The sequence below is a fragment of the Cryptomeria japonica genome, chromosome 4 (assembly GCF_030272615.1).
Source record: "Cryptomeria japonica chromosome 4, Sugi_1.0, whole genome shotgun sequence".
NCBI classification, from domain to species: domain Eukaryota; kingdom Viridiplantae; phylum Streptophyta; class Pinopsida; order Cupressales; family Cupressaceae; genus Cryptomeria; species Cryptomeria japonica.
Genome location: NC_081408.1, coordinates 75991792 through 76012385, shown reverse-complemented (window position 1 = coordinate 76012385; position 20594 = coordinate 75991792). Strand labels below are relative to the sequence as shown.

At 35.9% G+C, this 20594-nt stretch overlaps 1 protein-coding gene across 1 annotated transcript; it reads right to left on the bottom strand.

Moving 5' to 3' along the window:
- Window positions 1–17349: 17349 nt before the first annotated feature.
- On the bottom strand, window positions 17350–19469 carry LOC131034404 (UDP-glycosyltransferase 91C1). The gene is made up of 2 exons (XM_057965872.2): window positions 18430–19469; window positions 17350–17986 (listed from the first exon to the last, which is right to left on the bottom strand). The coding sequence occupies exons 1-2, from the start codon at window positions 19405–19407 to the stop codon at window positions 17585–17587; spliced, it is 1380 nt and encodes a 459-aa protein (XP_057821855.2). The 5' UTR covers window positions 19408–19469; the 3' UTR covers window positions 17350–17584.
- Between the last annotated feature and the right edge of the window lie 1125 nt (window positions 19470–20594).

Here is a 20594-nt window from a genome sequence, read left to right as displayed (position 1 = left end):
GGTCCTAGGACATATTGTCATCTCCCTTCATTTTAGTCCTTTTCATCGTAAGCATCCTCATTTTGCACTTAGATTCAAAATCATTTCCCTAAGTTTGCATTTCATTGTCATATCCAAGCTAGATTTCCATTTAGGTGACATTCATGCATTATCCTTGTCATGCTAAAATTAGGTCTTGCCTAGGTTGCATTTTGCATATTCCAAGTCATTGGTCTTCGCATATCCTTATCATTGTATTGTCATCTTGTCTTGGCTTCATCTTGTCATATCATATCATTAGATCATTTTCATGTCATATCCTAAGTCATTGTCATAATCATTGCCTTCTTGCATTTAGTCTCAAAAATTTGGTTTGTCAAACTTGAAAAATCAAAACTTTGGATGATACCCTAAGTTGTTGTTAGGGAGTCTTGACCTTGTCTAAAATTTGTCCTTTCATTAATATCATTTTTGTCAAACCTAGCTTAGTATCCAAGCATATAGGTGAGACATTGTCAATTTTTTCTATTGTCATTTGGTCCTTTGTCCTTTAAGGTCTTGGCTTCATTTCAACTTCCCAAGGTTGAGTCTTTAGGTTTGCATTCTAAAAAGTTTGTCTGAATCTTGAAAAACAACAAAAACATAGGTTGCATTGCCATTGCTTAAGATTGCATATCATTTCCAAAAATTCTTGAAATAATAACAAAAAAATAGGTCGCACTTAGTTGCATAACATTATCAAACCATAGAAACTCAAAGGTCCAAAGAAAGGTCACATTTTCATTGCATTTAGTTGCATCTAGTTGTCATTCTGAAAATTCAAAAAGTCCAAAAACATTTAGTTGCATTGTCATCCTTTTAGGTTGCATTTGTCAATCCCATTAGTTGCATTGCATAGTGACATGTTTGTTGAAATGAGGTCTCAACCTTCTTATGAAGCCATGTCATCACAATTGAGCAATCAATCATGTCAATCCAATCTCTACATGTCTCATAATTTGGATCAAACTTATCATGATGATTTAAATGTCCAAATACAAAAACTAGAGGAGAAACTAGCTCAAGAAAAGGAGATATTGGAACAAAAAGTGAAAATCAGTGAGAAGATTAGATCCCAAATGTCCAAAACATTTCAAAAATTTCAAGGTCCAAACCCAAACTTTGAGCCAATTGATGTAAGATCTCTTATTGAACAATCAAACATACCATCTCTCCTCTCACAAATAGAGATGATGAAACAATTTCAAGAAAAGAGACAACAACATTACGTGCCTCCACGACAAGAACAAGAAGGTGTTTACTAACAATCACATTTTCAACCATCACAACCAATTGTTCAACAGTTCGAATATTTCCAACAGACACAACCAATGGTCCAACATATACAACCAATGGTCCAATTTCAACAATATGTCCAACTAACTATACAATGTCAACAAATGGTTCAACCAATGGTGGAATATCAATGTCAATAACTACAACCAAACATTCAAAAACAAGGGTTGCAGCACACACCAACCCAAGTTTCAAACATGTTAGAACAATTTAACCAAGTCCAATATCAAAACATGACATCAAACCAAGACCAAATTCTTGCCAAGAAAGTTAAAAATATAAATCCAATCATGTCAAAACCTCGCAAGGATTCAAATGCGTCTCCAAAGAAAGGTGGCCTTATTAGACAAATCTCAAAGAGAGTCCTAAGTGATTTTCCTGAGGATGATCAAAAACATACACCAATGTCTAGCAATGGCTCATCCATCCATCAAGAATTTGACCCTCAATTTGCCTCCACTTCCCCTCCCATTCCATCATATTTTGAAGTTTCACAAGAGCAATTTACACCATCGCCTCCAAATGATGCATCAAATAATGCATCCTCCAAAGGATTGTTTGCCACAGAAATATATGCTAATCGATTAATTTATACAAATCCCTTGTACTATTTGGAAATGCAAGATTTAATGCCATCAAATGCTTCTCTTTTAGAGAGTCCCTTTCAAATTCCATCCCCTTCTTTCCAAAGCATTAATCCCTTGCCAAAGTCCCCCATGCATATCCAAAGTCCAACCCCATGTCAAGAGGATAATTTAGAGCATGAAGAAATGTGTCTTGAAATAGACGAAGATCAAGATCTTGAGACCTTATCATCCCATCCCATTGTTGACCAAGATCCCATTTCCCCAGACACTCGCAATGATTCACTTATTCCTATCAATTCTATCCAAGAACATAATGTCCTTTCAAATCCAATTGACATTCCACTTCCTCAGAAAGATCAAGATATCCCTTCCATCCTTTCCAATGATTCCATTCAAAGTCAAGAGCAAAACACCTTTAAAGAGGATTCCAATGATCTTCCTCCTTGTCAAGATCAAATTATTCCTTTAAATCCTCCACAAGATCCTTTTGTTCCTCCATCTCCTTGTCTTAATGCTCCATATACACTCCAAGATCTCATTTCTTTTGATGATCCCATTATTTCTCCCATTCCATCTCTTGAAGAGCCTGTCATTGAACCATGTCCACTACACAATCCTAATCCCCCTCATGATTCTAATGTGTCAGTGCAAGATGTTCATGAACCCTCGACACGCATAATGGGTTCTTCCACTTTGGTGCAATCTGATCCAATTCAAGATCTCATTATTTCTCTCATATCATATCCACCTCATAATGGACTCGCGTCTTCTTCCCAAAGAAAAGAGTATCCTACGAGTCAAGATATTCATAAAGGCAAAGGAGTAGATCTCCATAAGAAAGAATCCCTTCATGTTAAAGAAAAAAATTAAGGGTCATGGTGTCAGTGAAATTCCTCAAGACGTTGGTATCCCTCCATCAAAATCAAAACATACACCTTCCCCTTTATCCCTTCCATCCATCTTAGGTCCTTATAATATCCCTGCGTCCTGTATGCAAGGTCAACAAAGGAACACATATTTGAGTAACTTTCATCCATGCAAAAGACCTCCACTTCATTCCTATCCATCCATGCATTCCTTTCCCCCTCCAAGCAATTTGGATGCCAAGCATAAAAGTCATAAGTCTAACAATCCACATGTATTCAAGGATCAACATGTCCAATCTAATCAACATGTCAAAGCAAAGAAAAATATGATACAAAAAGAAAAGGAAAAATCCAAAAGGTCACAAAGGCCCATTGCTCAAAAACAAAAGTTAAAATCTATATGGGTTCCTAAATCCCTTGTGTTGGCAATGCACTCCAAGGAACCACAAAAGCATGAAAAATCACAAACCATGTGGATCCCTAAGCGGCTCCTTGAAGCACAAAATCCTAAAGAAACATCCAACTTGGCATCCAAAGTTGCTATTCCTCCATCCAACCCTCTCAAATTTGTTCCTCCATCACCTTCTTCATCCATTTTGGGCCCTTATGTCCCAAAATCCCAAGCTATTCCTCCATCCAAATCTCACAATCTGATATCCATTTTTCCTCCATCAATCCACCACCCATCAAGGTGTGTTCCAATGTTGATCTTGCCTTCATTTCCATCCAGTGAAGCCCAATTCTTCCAATACCCTATCCATTATCCAATGCATATTTTCGATCCTTCGATCCCTTTGATCCCATCCTTTGCATAAATCCTTGCCTTAATTTCATCTCTTTTTCCATGTCCTTATCCAACCAACATCTTTGAGCATACTTTTAAAGGTCATGGTCCATTTTTTTCAAGGCTAATATCTAAACAAAAATATGTTTGAGTCTTTCTTCCATCCCCTATCATGTGTCCATTTTTGACTAAAATGTCAAAATCCAAAGAAAAAGTGAGAAAAAAAGAAAAAGAAAAAAAAAGTAAAGCACAAATAATTTGTCCACTGGTGAAAACCTGGCAAACAGGCGCCTTGGGCAAGTACCATGATGAAAACCTGGTAAAAAGGCATCATGCGTAATCTATGAACTTCTTGCATACCATACTTTCACATCCTTTTGTCCTTCATTGTTCCATTATCTTATCGAACCCCTATCATTACCCTTCATATCCTATTGTCCCTCATGTCCATTTCCTCTTTCCACCTTTGATCTTGACAAGGCTACGGATCTTCATGAGCATCATGCATCTTGTTTGCAGCTTTTAGTCCATCATAGCTTTTGGTCTTTCCATTTACTTATTACAACCTTTCATCCATATTCCTTGGCTTATTGCAACTCTCTGCTACTGTCCCTTAGCCTATCCCGACCTTCAGTCCATGTCCCTTATCCATTCTTGGTCTTGCTTATCCTATCCATATCTTATCACTATCCATACGCTCTTCTTCATTCCTTGATCTTGATTTGACATAAGGACGCAAAATTTAAACATGGTTTCAAAAACCTATTGACATGTCCCTCATGCCATGTCACTGCTTTACATTGTCATATCCAGTCTCTTGTCCCATCACGCAATAGCCCTTGAAAATTGCATCCGTATTGTCTCCATGATAAAAGGCCTTTGTCTTCCCTCTATCCACCAACATTTCAAAAAGCCTATTTATTCACCTGTCATATTCCTTGCCTTGTTAGACACTGGAGGCAAAATCCCTAAAAATAAAAAAATGTCCTGAAAAAATCCCTAAAATCAAATAATGTCCTGAAAAACATCCCTAAAAAGTCAGATAAAGTCCAGAAAAATGAACAAAAAAATTGTAAAAAACTCGAAATTCCTACAAAGTGAAAAACATCAAAATCCAAAAACAATTTCTTTGGCATTTTGCATTTTGTCAATAAATGGTCCCCTTTGTGCATAGACAGATCACTGAGCATACATCCAACGACAATCAATCAAACATTGTGCTTTAATGAAATCATGCATTAACAAATAAACTGTTCGACCAAGCAAGCATTCAACCTGATCACAGTTGTCACATCAATCCAAATAGCATCAGCATTACCATTGGTCCTTCTCAACATTATCATGGGTCTTATACAGGGTGTGGTATACTCGAAACTAGACTGTGTCGTGTCTTCAATGGGGTACTGCATTCCCTGAAACCAGACAGCATGATCATTCTTGTTTTCCACTTTTGACAATGACGATCAGACTGTTTGTTTGACTTGGTTGAATTTGTGTGTCTTATCTTTTTACTGATTTATCTTTGGCTTCGATCATGTTCCTATGTTGCTCGATGATGTCACTGAGTGATTTAGAGTGACCGGGATGGTTCATGGTCCCTTTCCTTTTTTTTGTTGTGTTTGCTGTTTGTGGAATGTTTGTCACAAACTGGGGCAACTATATCATTGGGTGTTTATGATAAGTACGTTCACTTTGTGAACATTGCACATACCTCGACCCTCGATGTATGCACCCTAGGATGCTTCACTCATTCCTTGTGGGTGATGTGTCCATCGTTTGCAAAAGGGGTTGCGTTCCAGCTCTGGCCTTCAATGCCATGATGCTCTAAATCTGCTTTGCTACAATAAATAAAGGTTCTCACCCACTTATGTGCATTTGTGAAAGCAAGTTTTCCTTCATCTCTAACTGTCCTCTGTCTAATTTCTTCTTACTAACATTTCTTCCATCAATCTTGGCAGTCGATTCGGTCTAGTTCGGTCATAAGTGCACAATTGCACTTGTGCACACTATCTTGCACTTGTGCAGCATCAAGATGCACCTGTGTACCTTACACAGGTGTAGAACATCTCTACATAGGCGCAGAATGTGCCCACACAGGCGCAAATCTGCATTTTTCCCTCCCCTATGGGCCTCGCAATGTCCCGCAAACAAGCAAAATTCCTGAAATTGAACATATGGGTTTTTGAGCTACATACCGCTGCTCCCATGTCATCCGATCATCTGTAGGTGCATACACATTCCCCAAGGTGATCTACGATTGGAATGTTTGCCATCTCTCTGCAAGTGTGGTTTTTCCTGAGCAACAACTCCTCCACTTTGGCTAGTGCAAATGAACTCTTTTCCTTCTCCTTGTCTCCTATATAGATATTTGTCAGTGCCTAGATGGACATGCATGCTCTCCATCTTATGATGGTCGTGGTCTTTTGCGCCTTCCACTACTTGTCCTTTGTGCATCCGACCTTAGATTTTTGATCCGTTCGAACCTATCATCTTCTGTCATTCTTATTGAACACTTGGCCTCTTTTCTAGATTTTTTTGGCCAATTCCTCGAGGGGGAATGCATATGTCATTGTTATTGTCTGGGGCATTTTCATTATTGTTCTTTGAAACAACGCTTAGAATCACATTGTCTCAAAGAGGGGCAAAATGTAGACATCTAAAAATGGTCAACGCTTGTGAAGTCATACTTTAACATTTGCACATTGCCTTATTTTAGGGTTCTTGTGTCGCATCAACATTTCTTCTATGTTGTGCACTGGGTCTTTATCATTTGCGAGCATCAAGTCCTTCTTCTGCATTCCTCATTTTTATCGCTTTCGAATTAGGTCTTGTCGATAGCAATCTTCAGTCATGATTTTGGTCGATCTTATCTTGTCGCATCATGGTGCGTGCTCATTTATCATCATTTTGGACATCGTCAATCCTAATCAATGATAGAATTAGGGTTTTGTCCTCTTGTCAATCTTTCAATCATCTTTAGCTTGTTAGTAATCATTTGCAATTATCAACTTGTCAATCTTGTCATTTTGAGATCGATTTGTCATCGATCCTTGTCCTTTTCAATCATGTCAATTTGGATCGATTAGTCATTGTTCCTCGTCAATTGGCGCCTATCAATTTGATCTCGTTGTCAATCTTGGTCAATTTTTCATTGATTTTTGTCAACCAATCTCAATCATTTATCAACATTGGTCCTTTGTCAATCAGAATCATGATCGAACCTACATTAATTTCTTGTTGTCTTCACCTAATTCCTTCTCCTCTTATTTCTAGGGTTTTATGATTTGTTCATTTAATCCTTTTCTTCTTCTTTGTGGGTTAAATAAATCTATTTATTTAGTCCTAGGTCTCTTTCACGAATTAATTAATGGATGAAAACCTATTAATTAATTCACCTAATTTCTATTTCATCTTTTTCCTCAATTTTCTAATTTGCTAATTTCTCCTAATTCCTAATTTCTATTTCTCCTATTTTCTTTAATTTTTTCTAATATTTCCCCTAATTTCATTCCCTCATTTTCTCCTATGTTTATGCTTCCATTTGTTGCAATCATGGAGGCTATTTTCTCTCTTCCCTTTTGTCATGGGAATGGCATTTCAATCTTGTCATAATTTGTCATAATTTTGCCATTCTTGATTTGAATTTCCTTTCAAATCTCTTCATGCTAATCTTGTCCTCTCTCCAGTTTGTCTATAAATTGGATGATTTTCTTCAATGAGGAGAATCAATCACACTTTTGAGTAACCTTATGCTGTGAATTTCATCTCTCAACAACTTGCTTTGCACTTGCATTTTGCACTTGTAGGTGAGATCCACATCAAATTTGAAGGTGAAAGAAGAACAATGGAGCCACATGAAGGAGATATCTGCGTCGGTTTGCTTCGATTTCATTTGATTTGAATATCTTGTCTTTATGTCTTCATTGATTGGATTGGGATTACTTTCATAGTAGCTTTAGATTTTGTGGTTGTCCTAATTGCTATTGTTTTGATGATTTTCAATTGCCTGATCTACAGATACATCAATATATTAGTCCCAATGATTCTTATAGATTTTTAAAATTACCTTTTCATTTATTTTCCTACTCATAATGTACTTCACTCATTTAATGATATGGATTTGCTTGGTTAAATGTGATCAAAGCTACATTTCATTCAAAACTACCTTTAGCTATCTCTATCCTAATGTTGGTTTTAGCTACCCCTTTTTTGGTTCTTGTCACTGACTTTTTTTGAAAAAAAAATGGGTGGGGGTCTTATTCAAACTGAACCAAACAAGTGTGAAAAGTTCAAACAAAAAAAATCTCTTTGAAAGAAGGTTGTAAAAGGCAACGTGGATTTACACATTGAGGGCATTAAAAGTTTCAAGTCTTCTTTGTTCGATTAGTTTACCCAATCCTAGGATGAGGATAAAGTTAAAGTCAGGGATTGTTTTTGTTTAAGGGAAAATGGGTTTTGAGGGGACTAGAAACCCCATACACCAGGTTTTTAAAGGGACCCAAAACCCACCAGATTTTGCCAGGATCTGGAACCTACAATGAAACTTCGGCCGGAAAGATAGACAAATAAAAATAGCAGACTAAAACAACAAAACTAGTTAGAACTAGCCAAAAGCCAGCACAACCAAAACCAGACAAAAGCCAACACCAAACCTACTGGACTCACAACCTAGAACAATAGATGAAGTCGATAGACTCCCACATCCAAAAATTAGGAATTTTTTGGGATCCACTACCCATATTAAAAGAAACAAGCAGCAAAAGGCTAGCCTGGCCCTTAACCCAAAATAAACACTAGCTAAGCTCGACACTTCAAAACTATCAACATCTAGCCAGAGATAAACAAGAGGGTTTTGAAAGGATTACCTAACCTTCAAATTGGGTTTTACAATGGCTCCCAAAACCACCACTAGTCCTATTGTAGAGAGCATAACCTTCCCTAAGAAACCTAAGGGCAACCACAAGGTGCATTTTAGGAGGTATGTAGAATTGGGGGATAACATTACTTGCCTAGAAAGTGGTTTCAATAGGGATGATTTGCCTAGGGTTTGGAAAGAAGCTACACTACACCTTATGAAGTATATTAGACTAGACAAGAGATTCAAATAGTTCCACTCTCAACTTTTCCCTCTACTCAACCATCTCAAGTATGGTACGAATCTAGAAATTTCTTTCCCTTGCACACGTGGTTTGTATTGGATTTTTATAATTTCCATCTGAATATGAGGCCCACTATTGGGCTAACAAGTAACTCCTCTAACCCTCCCTCTAATTCTACCTTATTTGTTGAACTTTCAAATAATCATGAAATTAAATTCAAGAGACCCCTACTAGGGTTAACCCTATTAGGTTAGCTAAAAATAAGAACCCCCAAACACCCTTGTTATTGAATGCATTATTGAAGAGCTAGAGGTAGAGGAGAATTATGTTTTTGAGGATTCTCCTTCCTCCTAATCTATTGGGTTGGAATGGACTCTGGACAACCCTATTGAAATTACCATCCCCTCTACCCCCTCTTTTAGCTCCCCTCCTCTCTCCCTTGCTAAATCTTCAAGGAAATAAGATTTTCCAACATTTGTTGATAAGGAAAATGAGCTATGTGATGCCTACAAAAAACAAGAAGCCATAACCCACTGACTCCTTGGCCAAATAAAAGTGGTGAAGATGAAAATTAATAAGCTTAAGGTTGTTGTTAAAGTTCTAACATAAGAGCCTCCCATTGAAAAGAGGATGAAAAGGATGAAAGGGTTTGGGTGGTAGGAAATGTTTTGGCAGACAAACATGAGAAGTGGGAAGGGATGGACCAAGAGTTCAAAGGTTATTGATGAGCTTCAAGACAACCGGGTGACCCTCAAAAGGAATATGGATGAGATGATGGCCTAAAATAACAAAATGCAAAAGAAGAACTCTACGAATCTATAGGCCATTCACAAGAAAATTAATAGAAGGCATGCTAAAAATAAATGATACATGGATTCATCTCCTACTATGGTAATGGAGATGTCAATGTAAAGGTTGAAAACTTTGCAAATATGTGCTTTGTTGTCATTGATGTCAAACAGAACTTCATCCGAACATGTTCTAGTCTAGACATATGGTGTATTGAGTTCACTATTGAAGAGTTGCTGGTGTATGGGTTGTTATGGTTCTTAGAATAGAGAGTGTTTTGGTGGTTCTATGTTTTTGCAAGTTACATTGTAAAAATGTTAGCATATTCTTAATGATGGAATCTTGTAAAAGCATGTTTTGGATGGTCAGAGTTTTATTTGTTTTGGTCTGGACTCTTTTCTTTGAGAATAGATACATTTGGTGAAAGCTTTACATCGCATTGTCAGATTTGGATATCCTGTATATATGTTCTGGTGATTCCATTGGAAGTATTTTTTTCATTTAGTACTTTTCATTAAATGATATTTCTCGGTCTAGGTTATGTTTCATGTTTTTCTTTTGGTCTGGTTGTATATCTTGGTCAGAAAAGTATGCATACAAATTGGTCAAAAAATTATGTACACATTAAAATCCTTTTGTTTTGCCGACTTGGTATGAATAATTTTATTTTGGTTTGATGTGAGTGTGTGTGTGTGTGTGTGTTGATTTTTTGAGAGGTAGTGAGACTGAGTGAGTGAGTGAGTGAAAGATCAAATGAATGTAATGTGAGCAAGTTGTATATGTGAGATATTGATATAGACATATACAAATGAGGTTGATATGTGTATGGTGAAGTAGCATAGATCAGTAAATGTGTGATTCTAGGAAATCTGTTAGATGTGTAAGAGTTAGAGAGGATATAGATGAAATAATCTTGAAGGTCTGGTCATCCAGATATTTTAGTGAGGAAAGAGTTTTGAGATTTAACAATGATTGCGATCTACATTCTGAGATGCACGTATATATACAACTCTTTTTTGATTTCATAATTCAGTATCCTGTCTTGAGCGTAGTTAGCTTCATGTTTCCAAGTCTCCTTTTTGTAGCTTCTTCCATGAGAAATTATCCCTGGATAGAAAGTCTGGAGCAATTAGCTCTACCTTTTGTAACCATTTCTATATAGTTTAATATCTTGTGAGTTAGCACTCACCATGGTTTTTCCTAGTTCGGGTTTTCCACATATAAAATCTTGATGTTCTTGTGCAAGTGTTTTGATGTTGCTATTTAATTATTTGTTAAATGGATTCAAGTTATTATAAGTGCTATTAAGTTGAGGAATTTTGTTTATGCTGATTTACTCCTCCCCCTCTCAGCATTCGATGTGGATTCAACAATTGGTATTAGAGCTTAGTTCCTATTGAGTAAGCTTAATTGCTTGAGATAGATCTATATTTTTGAACTCTATGTTTGTATAAGAGATAAAGGATATCGAAGCTTTAGATAAGTGTGATTGGGATGTTGTGGAAGGAGTTCTTGATATGTAAAGAGAATTGAGAGCTACAGTGGCTAATTTGTATGATTGTAGAGACAAGTACAAGAAGGTGGTTAAGAAGATTACCTTTTTAAAGAGTTTAGTGAACAAAGGAAAAAGAGATATTTATAATTATGAAGAAAATCCTGATGAGAAGTCTAAGGAATTAGTGAAGATTGAAAAGGAAGTGAATATTCAGAAAAGGGAACTGAAAGATGCTAGAGATCATACTGGTAATGTCTTCAATCTAAAAGGTGGAAAAGAGATTCAGGAATCTATCTTGTACTTTAAAAATTATGGAAAGGTTAGTGAATGTTCAAAGGAAAATGGTGGAAAGGATAAAGAACTTATGAATTCTATTGGGGATTAGAATACTTTCATGCCCAATCAAAATTTTCAAAATTCTATGATGGACTAGAGACCGCGTCCTATTTCTTCTCTAGGTATTTATATTTTAAAGGAAAATGATTTTCTTGTAATCAAGTAGGACACAAAGAAAGTGCATGTAGGAGTCAGACAAGGAGTTATTCCTTCAATGGAAATTTCCATTTTAGCAATAAATTTGGACAGAGGGCTAGTGAATGTAATAGCATAATGAATATGAACAAAAATGTCAGATCTTTCAATGGATATTATTATGTTTGCATTTAATGTGTTGTACGAGAAGGAACTTATTGACAAGGATTTCATAAATTATTTAGTGCATAACAATTTGATTGCTATTGAAATTGTAGATTGTCTTCTAGAGGAGCTTGTAGAAGCACTTGTTGAAAGAGTGGCTAAGGAAGATGTTGATAAATAATTTATCAAAACAAATATGTAGGAGTTGATGACTATTAAATGCAGGAAGGCACGTCATGGTCTAGTTCTTGATTTGCTCAATTTTAAGAAAGTGATTGGTGAAGTTGAAAAATTGTATAAATATTGTTTAAGGTGGTTGAATACCAAATAAAATTTAAAAGTAAAATTGATCGGATTAAATCTCAGTTGATTGATATGGGTAAAGAGTATAAAGTGTCACTAGATATATATAACAAGAAAAGGGATCTAAGGTGTGTGAATTGCATAATCAGTCAGCCCTAAGAAGAAATTAGAGAGATGAGTTCACTATAATGTTAGTAAAATTGAGAGTTGATGTTCAATTAAAACTTTCTTCTTATTGATATTTTTGATTGATGATAAAAATATTAAGAAAGGTGTTGAGAGCACAAATTTATTTGATAAGGTTGTAAGTAAATGTGTTTATTGTGAATGTCAAACTAGAATTTTGGATGCTTCTACTCATGCTTGGAAGACCTTGATGATTAAATTGAAAAAAAAATTCAAAGATATATGGCCGGATGACTTTGAATGACTTTTGTGTTTTATTGATTAGGTATTTTATTACCTTTATCCTTGACAACAAAGGGGGAGAAAGACTACTAAATTTTTTTATGATTGTTTGTTTCATCTATTTTCATGTTTATCTTGAAATATTTTTGTTAGGGGGATCTATTGGATATTGTTTTTCATGAAGATAAATAGTTTTTATAAGGACCTCAAGCCCAGAGTATTACAGACCAAGGCCAGTAGCCAACCAAAAAATAAACCTAAGCAAAATAGGAGACAAACCCCACATAGACCAAAAGCCAAAAAAAAAAAAATCAACAGAGCCAAAAAATAGGGCAAAGCACTCAACTAAGTGAGTGCACCAATTCAGTATTTTTATAAATAATCCTCTTGTTAATTTTCTCCAAATTCTCCATGATGAATCTGGACGTTCCATGGTCCTGGCTTCGGCTCCTAGTTCTAGTGCAAGAACCTGAGCTATTCTTCCCACCAACAACACTCTCTCCACCCTTTGAGGCATTCTTTTTATGCTTTTCCCCCAAGGGAGGGTCACTGGCGATGGTTTTGCTTCTATAGTTGGCCATCATCGAATTAATTATCTCCAAAGCATTTGCTATTGTTCTTCGTGTCCCTACTGATTTCCACTAGAGTGTTTAGGTTTTCCTTGATATCACTCACATACTCTTCTAGCTTCTCAATTCTGTGCTCATGGATGACCTTCATAGTTTAAACATCCTGAGATATCTTCTGGATCATGCTCATGATCTTCTCTATTTTACTGGGCCTAGGGGATTCTATGAAAATATTAATATTGTTGTTGTTAAGTTGTATTTGAATTTGTTGTTGAATTATTCTGTGAAGATATTTATTTTGGTAAACTTTTTGTTGTTGTTTGCCATCAATGACAAAGGGGGAGAATGTTGCAGATATGTGCTTTATTTTTATTTATGTCAACCAAACTAGTCTAGATGTGTTAGTCTGGTCATCTGGTGTATTGAGTTTAGTTTTGAGGAGTTGTTAGTGTATGATTGTTAGGGTTCTTATATCTAAGAGAGTTTTGGTAGTTCTATTTTTGCAAGTTACATTATGAAGATGTTAGAATATTCTTAATGATGGAATCTAGTAAAAGCATGTTTTGGATGGTTTGAGTTTTATTTGTTTTAGCCTAGAATCTTTTGTTTGAGCAGAGATACATTTGTTGCAACCTCTAGATCATTTTAACAGAATTGCATATATTGTATATATGTTCTACTAATTTTGTAGGAAGTATTCTTTGGGTTTAGTATAGTGCGTTGAATATTGTTCTTGGTTTGGCTTATGTTTCACATTTTACATTTTAGTCTGGTTGTATATCTTGGTTGGAAAAGTATGTACACATTAAAATCCTTCTATTTAGCCAACTTGGTAAAAATATTTTTGTTTCGGTTTCATATGTGTGTGTGTGTGTATGTGTGTTGATTTATTGAGAGGTAGTGAGAGTCAGTGAGTGAGATATTAGATGAATGTGATGCAAGCGAGTTGTATATTTGAAATATTGATATAGAAAGATGCGAATGAGGTTGATATGTATGTGGCAAAGTAGCAGAGATCAGTTAAGGTGTGATGCAAGGAAATTTCTATGATGTGCGGAAGTTATAGGGGATATAGATATAGTAATCTAGAAGGTCTGGTGGTCCAAATATTTCAGTAAGGATAGAGTTTTGAACTTAAATAGTGACTATGATTTGCATTTTGAGATGCTCCTATCTATAGTGATTTTTTATATTTTGTAATTTTATATTTGGCACCGAGTGTAGTTAGCTTCAAGTTTGTAAGTCTCATTTTTGTATCTTTCTCCATGCGCACTTAGCCTTGGATAGAATGTTTGGAGTAGTTAGCTCTACCTTTTTTAATCATTTCTATATAGTGGGCTATCTTGTGACTTAGCATTGATCATGGTTTTTCTCAGTTCAGGTTTTCCACATAAGAAAAAATGGCATTCTTGTGCAAGTGTTTTGATTCTACTATTTAATTCTTGGTTAAATGGATTCAAGTTATTATAAGTGTTATTAAGTTCTAGAATTTTGTTTATGCTGGTTCACCCCCCTATCAACATCCAGTGTGTGTTCAACAAAAACTATGTTAGAGTCCACTATTGTTTCTTTGGGAGAAGCTTTGAATAAGAGGATCTCATTCTCTAAGAAATTGAAAGTGATGAATTAAGACTAGAAAATTGAGATGACCCCCAACAAGTAGACCATTGGTTTGTATCTTCGGTGGGGGGAAGTGTATGGTTTTTTTTTTCAAGTAGTCTTCATATAGTTTTTTGGTGTTTGTCTATGGTTATCAACAATATTTTGTTTATTTTTGCTAGTTCATTCTCTATTTGAGGTTCTCACTCCTCATGAAACCCTTGGTTTCTTCTCTTTAGCAATTACATAATGGTTTGGGCTTCTCCCATTTTAATATAACCTATACAAATAATAGTAATTTATTAAATGTTAAACTGCTTCTAATAGTTTATATTATTTTAGAGATTTGTGTTGACAAAGTGAACTCCATGGTTACATATTTTGAATCGTCCTTCTAAAAGTATCTTTCTAGTCCAATGCGGGTGGAATTCAGTGACATAAAGTATAAGGTTTGAGCTGCTACCCATAACTCTTTAAATGAAATTTGAGAAAAGGATAAATGCTATGTTTGTGCAAGGTCTCATGATGGGAGGGGAAGTGAGAGGAGAAATGAAGACGATGGGTCTTTTGCTAAGGAGGATATTAGTAAAACAATTAGATTCGTAATTATAGAAGAAGAAAGAGCACAACTCAAATGCAATATCACAAAGAAAAGTGACATCTTGACAAGCAATAATTTTCAATCTAATGAAAGAAACATGAGAAACTAGCGATAATTTTTGTAGGCTTCTTTGTTTAATGAGGGTGTCACAATAAATTACCTAAGCATTGATGAGGTAATGGAGAAAATGGTTAGGTATAATAAAGTATGATGAATTGAGAAATAATAAAAATCTTGCTTTTCTTGGCCGCTTTGTAGAAGAATAAGACCCAATTATAAGGATCTAAAGGATGCCAGCTGATGAAAAAAATTTGACTCCCGAGGAAGATACGAATGGTTTGGGCTAAAATTGAAGGTCTTAAAATTATTGGCATTAGTATGTAATAATTGATTTAAATTCTTGAGATCTCAATTGATTATTGCCAATTATTACATAGATATACTTCTGTTTCAGTGCATCACGATCTACCTCCAATTTCTTAAAATTGTTGACTATCCTCCTCAACAGCAACAAATCTACATCCACAAGCAACTCACAACCTTCTAAATTTCCAAAACGCCTTCTCTACCGCCTACAAAGGTATTTAAATCGATACATAAAGAGAAAGTTGACTTGCAAGAGCTTGAAATGTCTGTTTATCTTGATAGAAAACCTTTTAAAATGTTTTAGAATGACCACGACCTCGCCCTGCCTATTGAAAAAGCGATTCTCAACAAGAAAGTTCTAAACTACAGATTGCCTCTTTTAAGACTCTCTATTGCACCTAGAAAACAAGAAGATATCATGCCAAGTGTTGTGCTAGTAGATAGGTTTGCATGTCGTGCCCTTGAAAGGTTGGGTTTCAGCAAAACTTCTGCAAGTTTAGCGCAACTTTGATCGAGAAATTGACGAGGTTTAATGACCTAAATGAAGAAAAAATGATGCTTTATTGATCTCTGGATGGTTATGTACAAGTTGCAGCAAAGAACAAAGTTTCATAGTTGATCTGCCTCTTTGTGGCTAAATCACACTCTTCCTGTAAATTCTTCTAACATTGAATCCTTGAATTGCTCAGATTGCAATGTATAGGCTTTGGCTATGGCGCATACAAACACAAAATTTTGTGGCATGCAAAGCTTCAAATGCTAACATAGATAATAGCATCCGAGGGATCTGCCAATTCTAATTCCCTTCTATGCAAACAATGTTTCAATATCTATTCTATGTAAAATGTACTCAATCGAATTTACTTGAGAAATACCATGTAAAAACCTGGGAATCAACTAGAGGGATGCAGTAATTGTAGAGCCACTCACGTTCAACAAGAGCACACTCAACAATAAATGCACAAGAAATGGGCTAACGAATTAACCAGTGCAAGCTCATCTTAGAAGATGAATTATGAATAGAGAAGATGCTCACACTCACTCTTTTGTGTTTTAATCAACTCACACTTGAATGATGGGCTTCTTTTATTGCATTCTATTATATCTAAATTATAAGCTAGCCAGCCAATATACAAGACATCCTTTTGTGTGAGAGACTATTGAATAACGATTCTTTTTTTACATTTCAATTTTTTTGAAAGGTGCATTAAAATAGGAAACTATAATATCTAGTTATGTATAGTGCCCCTTACAAATTTATCTACTACATGAATTCAAATTATATTAAACCAATATAAAAATGGGAATCATCGATCATGTACTTTATCTTATCTTAGTGCTCTGTGTCTCTTTTGTATATCTATCAACTTAATCCATAATTCCTTCCATAGTAGTTTTCAACTCTCCTCATTCCATTAGGTGATTTCTCACCTATAAGAATCTCTTTGTTAATGACATTATCAACCTTCACTATCCACCAATAATGGATATCTATGATCCGATGATCTACCAAACCATGGTTTTAAAGAAGCTGTAGAGTTTAATAGTAAATAAAAATAAAATGTTACTCATATTATATTTACATGCATAGAAAAATGATTGAATACTTCAAAATTCTATCATACTCACATATTTCTATGTTTCACATAAAATTTGATGATTGCTTGAGCCTCAACTTTGTTCCATGTATGACCTATATTGAATCTTAATCACCCATGCATAATGAGCAAGGAAATTAAATATATAAAAGAATACTATTTGTAAATTAGCCAATATTTAAACATTTTTGTATCTATATATAGAGCTCTATATTTTTCCTAGTGTATAGACATGTGTCTATTCACACCATCTAAAGTATGCTTAAACTAAAGCATCAACGAATCTTAAAGTAGATTTTATTTAAATAAGATAGCTTATATAAGCCTTCCTACAATTGTACATGCATAAATGCATGATTACACACCAAACTATAGAAACTACTTTCTAAACAGTAATGAACACAAACCTTATAAACCTCACTTTAATCATACAAAAAGAAACTCAACTAAAATTCTGATGCACACTGGGACTTTTAAATCATAAGGACTACAAAAGCCAACATTATTCACCTAACAATATTTTGAAGACTACGTGAATAGAGGCAATGTCAAGCCTATCACCCTAGTTATCTATTTATTTACGGTTTTAAGAATGGAGACAAAGTCACTCACGTTTCTTTCACTAACTTGGAAATTATTGCTAGTCAACATGTCACTTATTTTTTTGGCATTACATTTTATTTGTGCTCCTTCTTCTTCATTCATTGCGACTTTAATTGCTTTACTAATATCCTCCTTAGTAAAAGATCCATCCTCTTCATTTCTTGTCACTTCTACTCCCACCTTGAGCTCACGTGCAAACTTTGCATTTAACCCTTGCTCAAATTGCATTGGAAGAGTTATGAGTGGCAACCCAAACCTTAAGCCTTCTGTCATTGAATTCCACCCACAATGGGTTAAAAAAGCAGATGTAGAAGGATGATTCAAAATGTGTAACTGTGGAGCCCACTTTGTCACTACCAATCCCTTTTCCTGTAAAATAATTTGAATACAACACATTCTTATCATTTCCAATACAGAACCAGCTATTTCATCCTTTATAAAAAAATTTAATGAATTTTAGAAAGACATAAACTCAGCCAGCCTTAAACCACACACACTAAGCAACATAATTTAATGAATTTAGAAAGACATAAACTCAGCCAGCCTTAAGCCACACACACTAAGCAACATATTAAGTCTAGCAAATGCTAGTCAACTCTGTGTGTTTCACACTTTTAAGCTTAGAACTGTATTCTTCATTTGACCACACAACTTAAATAGCATATGAAGCCTAGAAAATATCAGTCAACTCTGAGTGTTTAACACTTTCAAACCTAAAAGTATAAGCTTAGTGTGTGTGATTTAAGCCATTCCCCTAAACTCCTTGATCATAAAATTATAATGATTTTAAAGAAAGATTGCACCTAGCATACCCCAATCTGATCTTGGAAATCTTGAAGCAAGTCATTTCCGGCAGGCAGAATCCAGAGGAATGAGGTGTTGCTCTCTTGCAGACCCATTGCAATTGAGGAGAACTGTTGGTGGGTGAGAATGTACTCGCTGCCAAAAGACAAGACCACCACCGAAGCAGTGGGCTGCTTGTCGAGCCACTGCAAGCAAATGTCACCAATGGGGAGTGGCGGGAGTTCACGCATGAGTAACCCAACAGGGTACACTGGCCGCTTCACGAGCCTCTGCAAATACTCCACGTACGCCCCTTCCAACTCCAAACACGTATTGGACGTGACTGCCCAACTCTCCCGCATGCAGATGCTGGCGCGCTCGGCAACGCTAAGGCCACCTGCATGCTTCCGATATAGCAGCTCCATGGCCCTCCGCCCTTCGATCAAGGTGAAGTGAATATTGGGTGAAGGGAATCCGGGAGGCGATACGGTCAGATCCTCCGCTGTTGGATTTCCCGATGCATTGTCTAGCTCTCCTTCCAAAAAGCTGAAGCCGGTCACTCCCATTGGTACGAATAAGATAGCGGGAATGGGATTGGGCAGCTTGGAAGCCACACGAGGAACCCAGTACTGCAGCACATCGTACATCACAAAATCTGGCGAGAGCTGTTCCAACAGCGCTGCGAAGGGCTTCTCCAAAAGGTCCAATGCGACGGGGAGAAGAGATAGTAGTACTGGCGCGTCTGCTCTCTTGACACAATCGGCGGAGGACTCTACGCCTGTTGGCAGCCCCTCCACGGAGGGCATTGCCAACTCCATCAGATCTATCCCCGGTGCATCGAACACTTGCGGTTTAATTCGTTTAATGTTCAGCGGAGTTGAGACAAAGATAATTTTAAGACCATGACTGGCCAGATTTTTGGCAAGCTCAACGAAGGGCGTTATGTGACCGTAGGCGAGCCACGGAAACATCACCACACGAAGCTCTCTCTGCTTTTCCTCCGCCATTGTCGATGCTAACAAAGAAAAAGCTCAAGTTTTAGCTAACAAAGAAGAAGCTCAAGTTTCAGCTAACAAAGAACAACCACACACTACTTTCAGCGTCAGATTCGTTTTTATCGACGGCCTTCCCTGACTGCTACACGTTTTGCATGCGAACGACCTAGGAAACATGTCTAGCTACTCCTCCATAGCATCTCAAGCGAATTTTGATTAAAGCAGTTTCCTGATTATTCTAAATCTAAATTGTCTTCGTACTTTACACTCTGGCAATGTCCAATCACCTCTGGATAAATTAAATTAGCTAAACCTGGAAAATTAATATATTTCTTTTTAGGAAAGATGCCTAGCTACCCTACGAAAACATCTCAAGCAAATTTTGATTAAAGCAATTTCCTGATTATTCTAAACCTAAAATTTTGTCTTCATATTTTAGACTTGGCAATGTCCAATCACCTTTGGATAAATGGAATTAGCTAAACCTGGTAAAATAATATATTTTTATTTATATTCTTTTTACTATAACATATCTTTAAGATTTAGAGGTGAGATCAATTATGTTAAGAGGCATTTTATAAGGAACGACTGAAATCACACGCACTAAGCTTACACTTCTAGGCTTAAAAGTGTTAAACACTCAGAGTTGACTGACATTTTGTAGGCTTAATATGTTGCTTAAGGTTTGTGATCACACTAAGAATACACTTCTAGACTTAAAAGTGTGAAACACTCAAAGTTGACTAATATTCTCTAGGTTTAATATGTTGCTTAGTGTGTGGTTTAAGGCTGGCCATTTTATAATAGTAGTGAGGTATAAAACATCATGCCAATGTCATAATGATGAATATAAAAATTAAAACATAGTCAAGATACATTTGGAAAACACTAAAACTAGAAAATTATAAATATAACATAGTTTCAATTTTTCTTCGTTCTAAGTTACCATTTTGTAAAAGCTCACAATTTCAATGTTCTCTCATTTAAAGAACTTAGAATTAGACTTTAATATAAGAAGGCTACATATTGTACATTTATTATATGTTGAATGTCTCCATGATTTGTTGTAATGATTTCCCAAATTATAGCTAGATATTTTCGTATGCCACATTGATTGGCATGAACACACTTAAGGTTTTTGGCATGTGCGAGAACTCCAAATGTATTACATGTGCCGTAATAACCAACTAATGAATGCA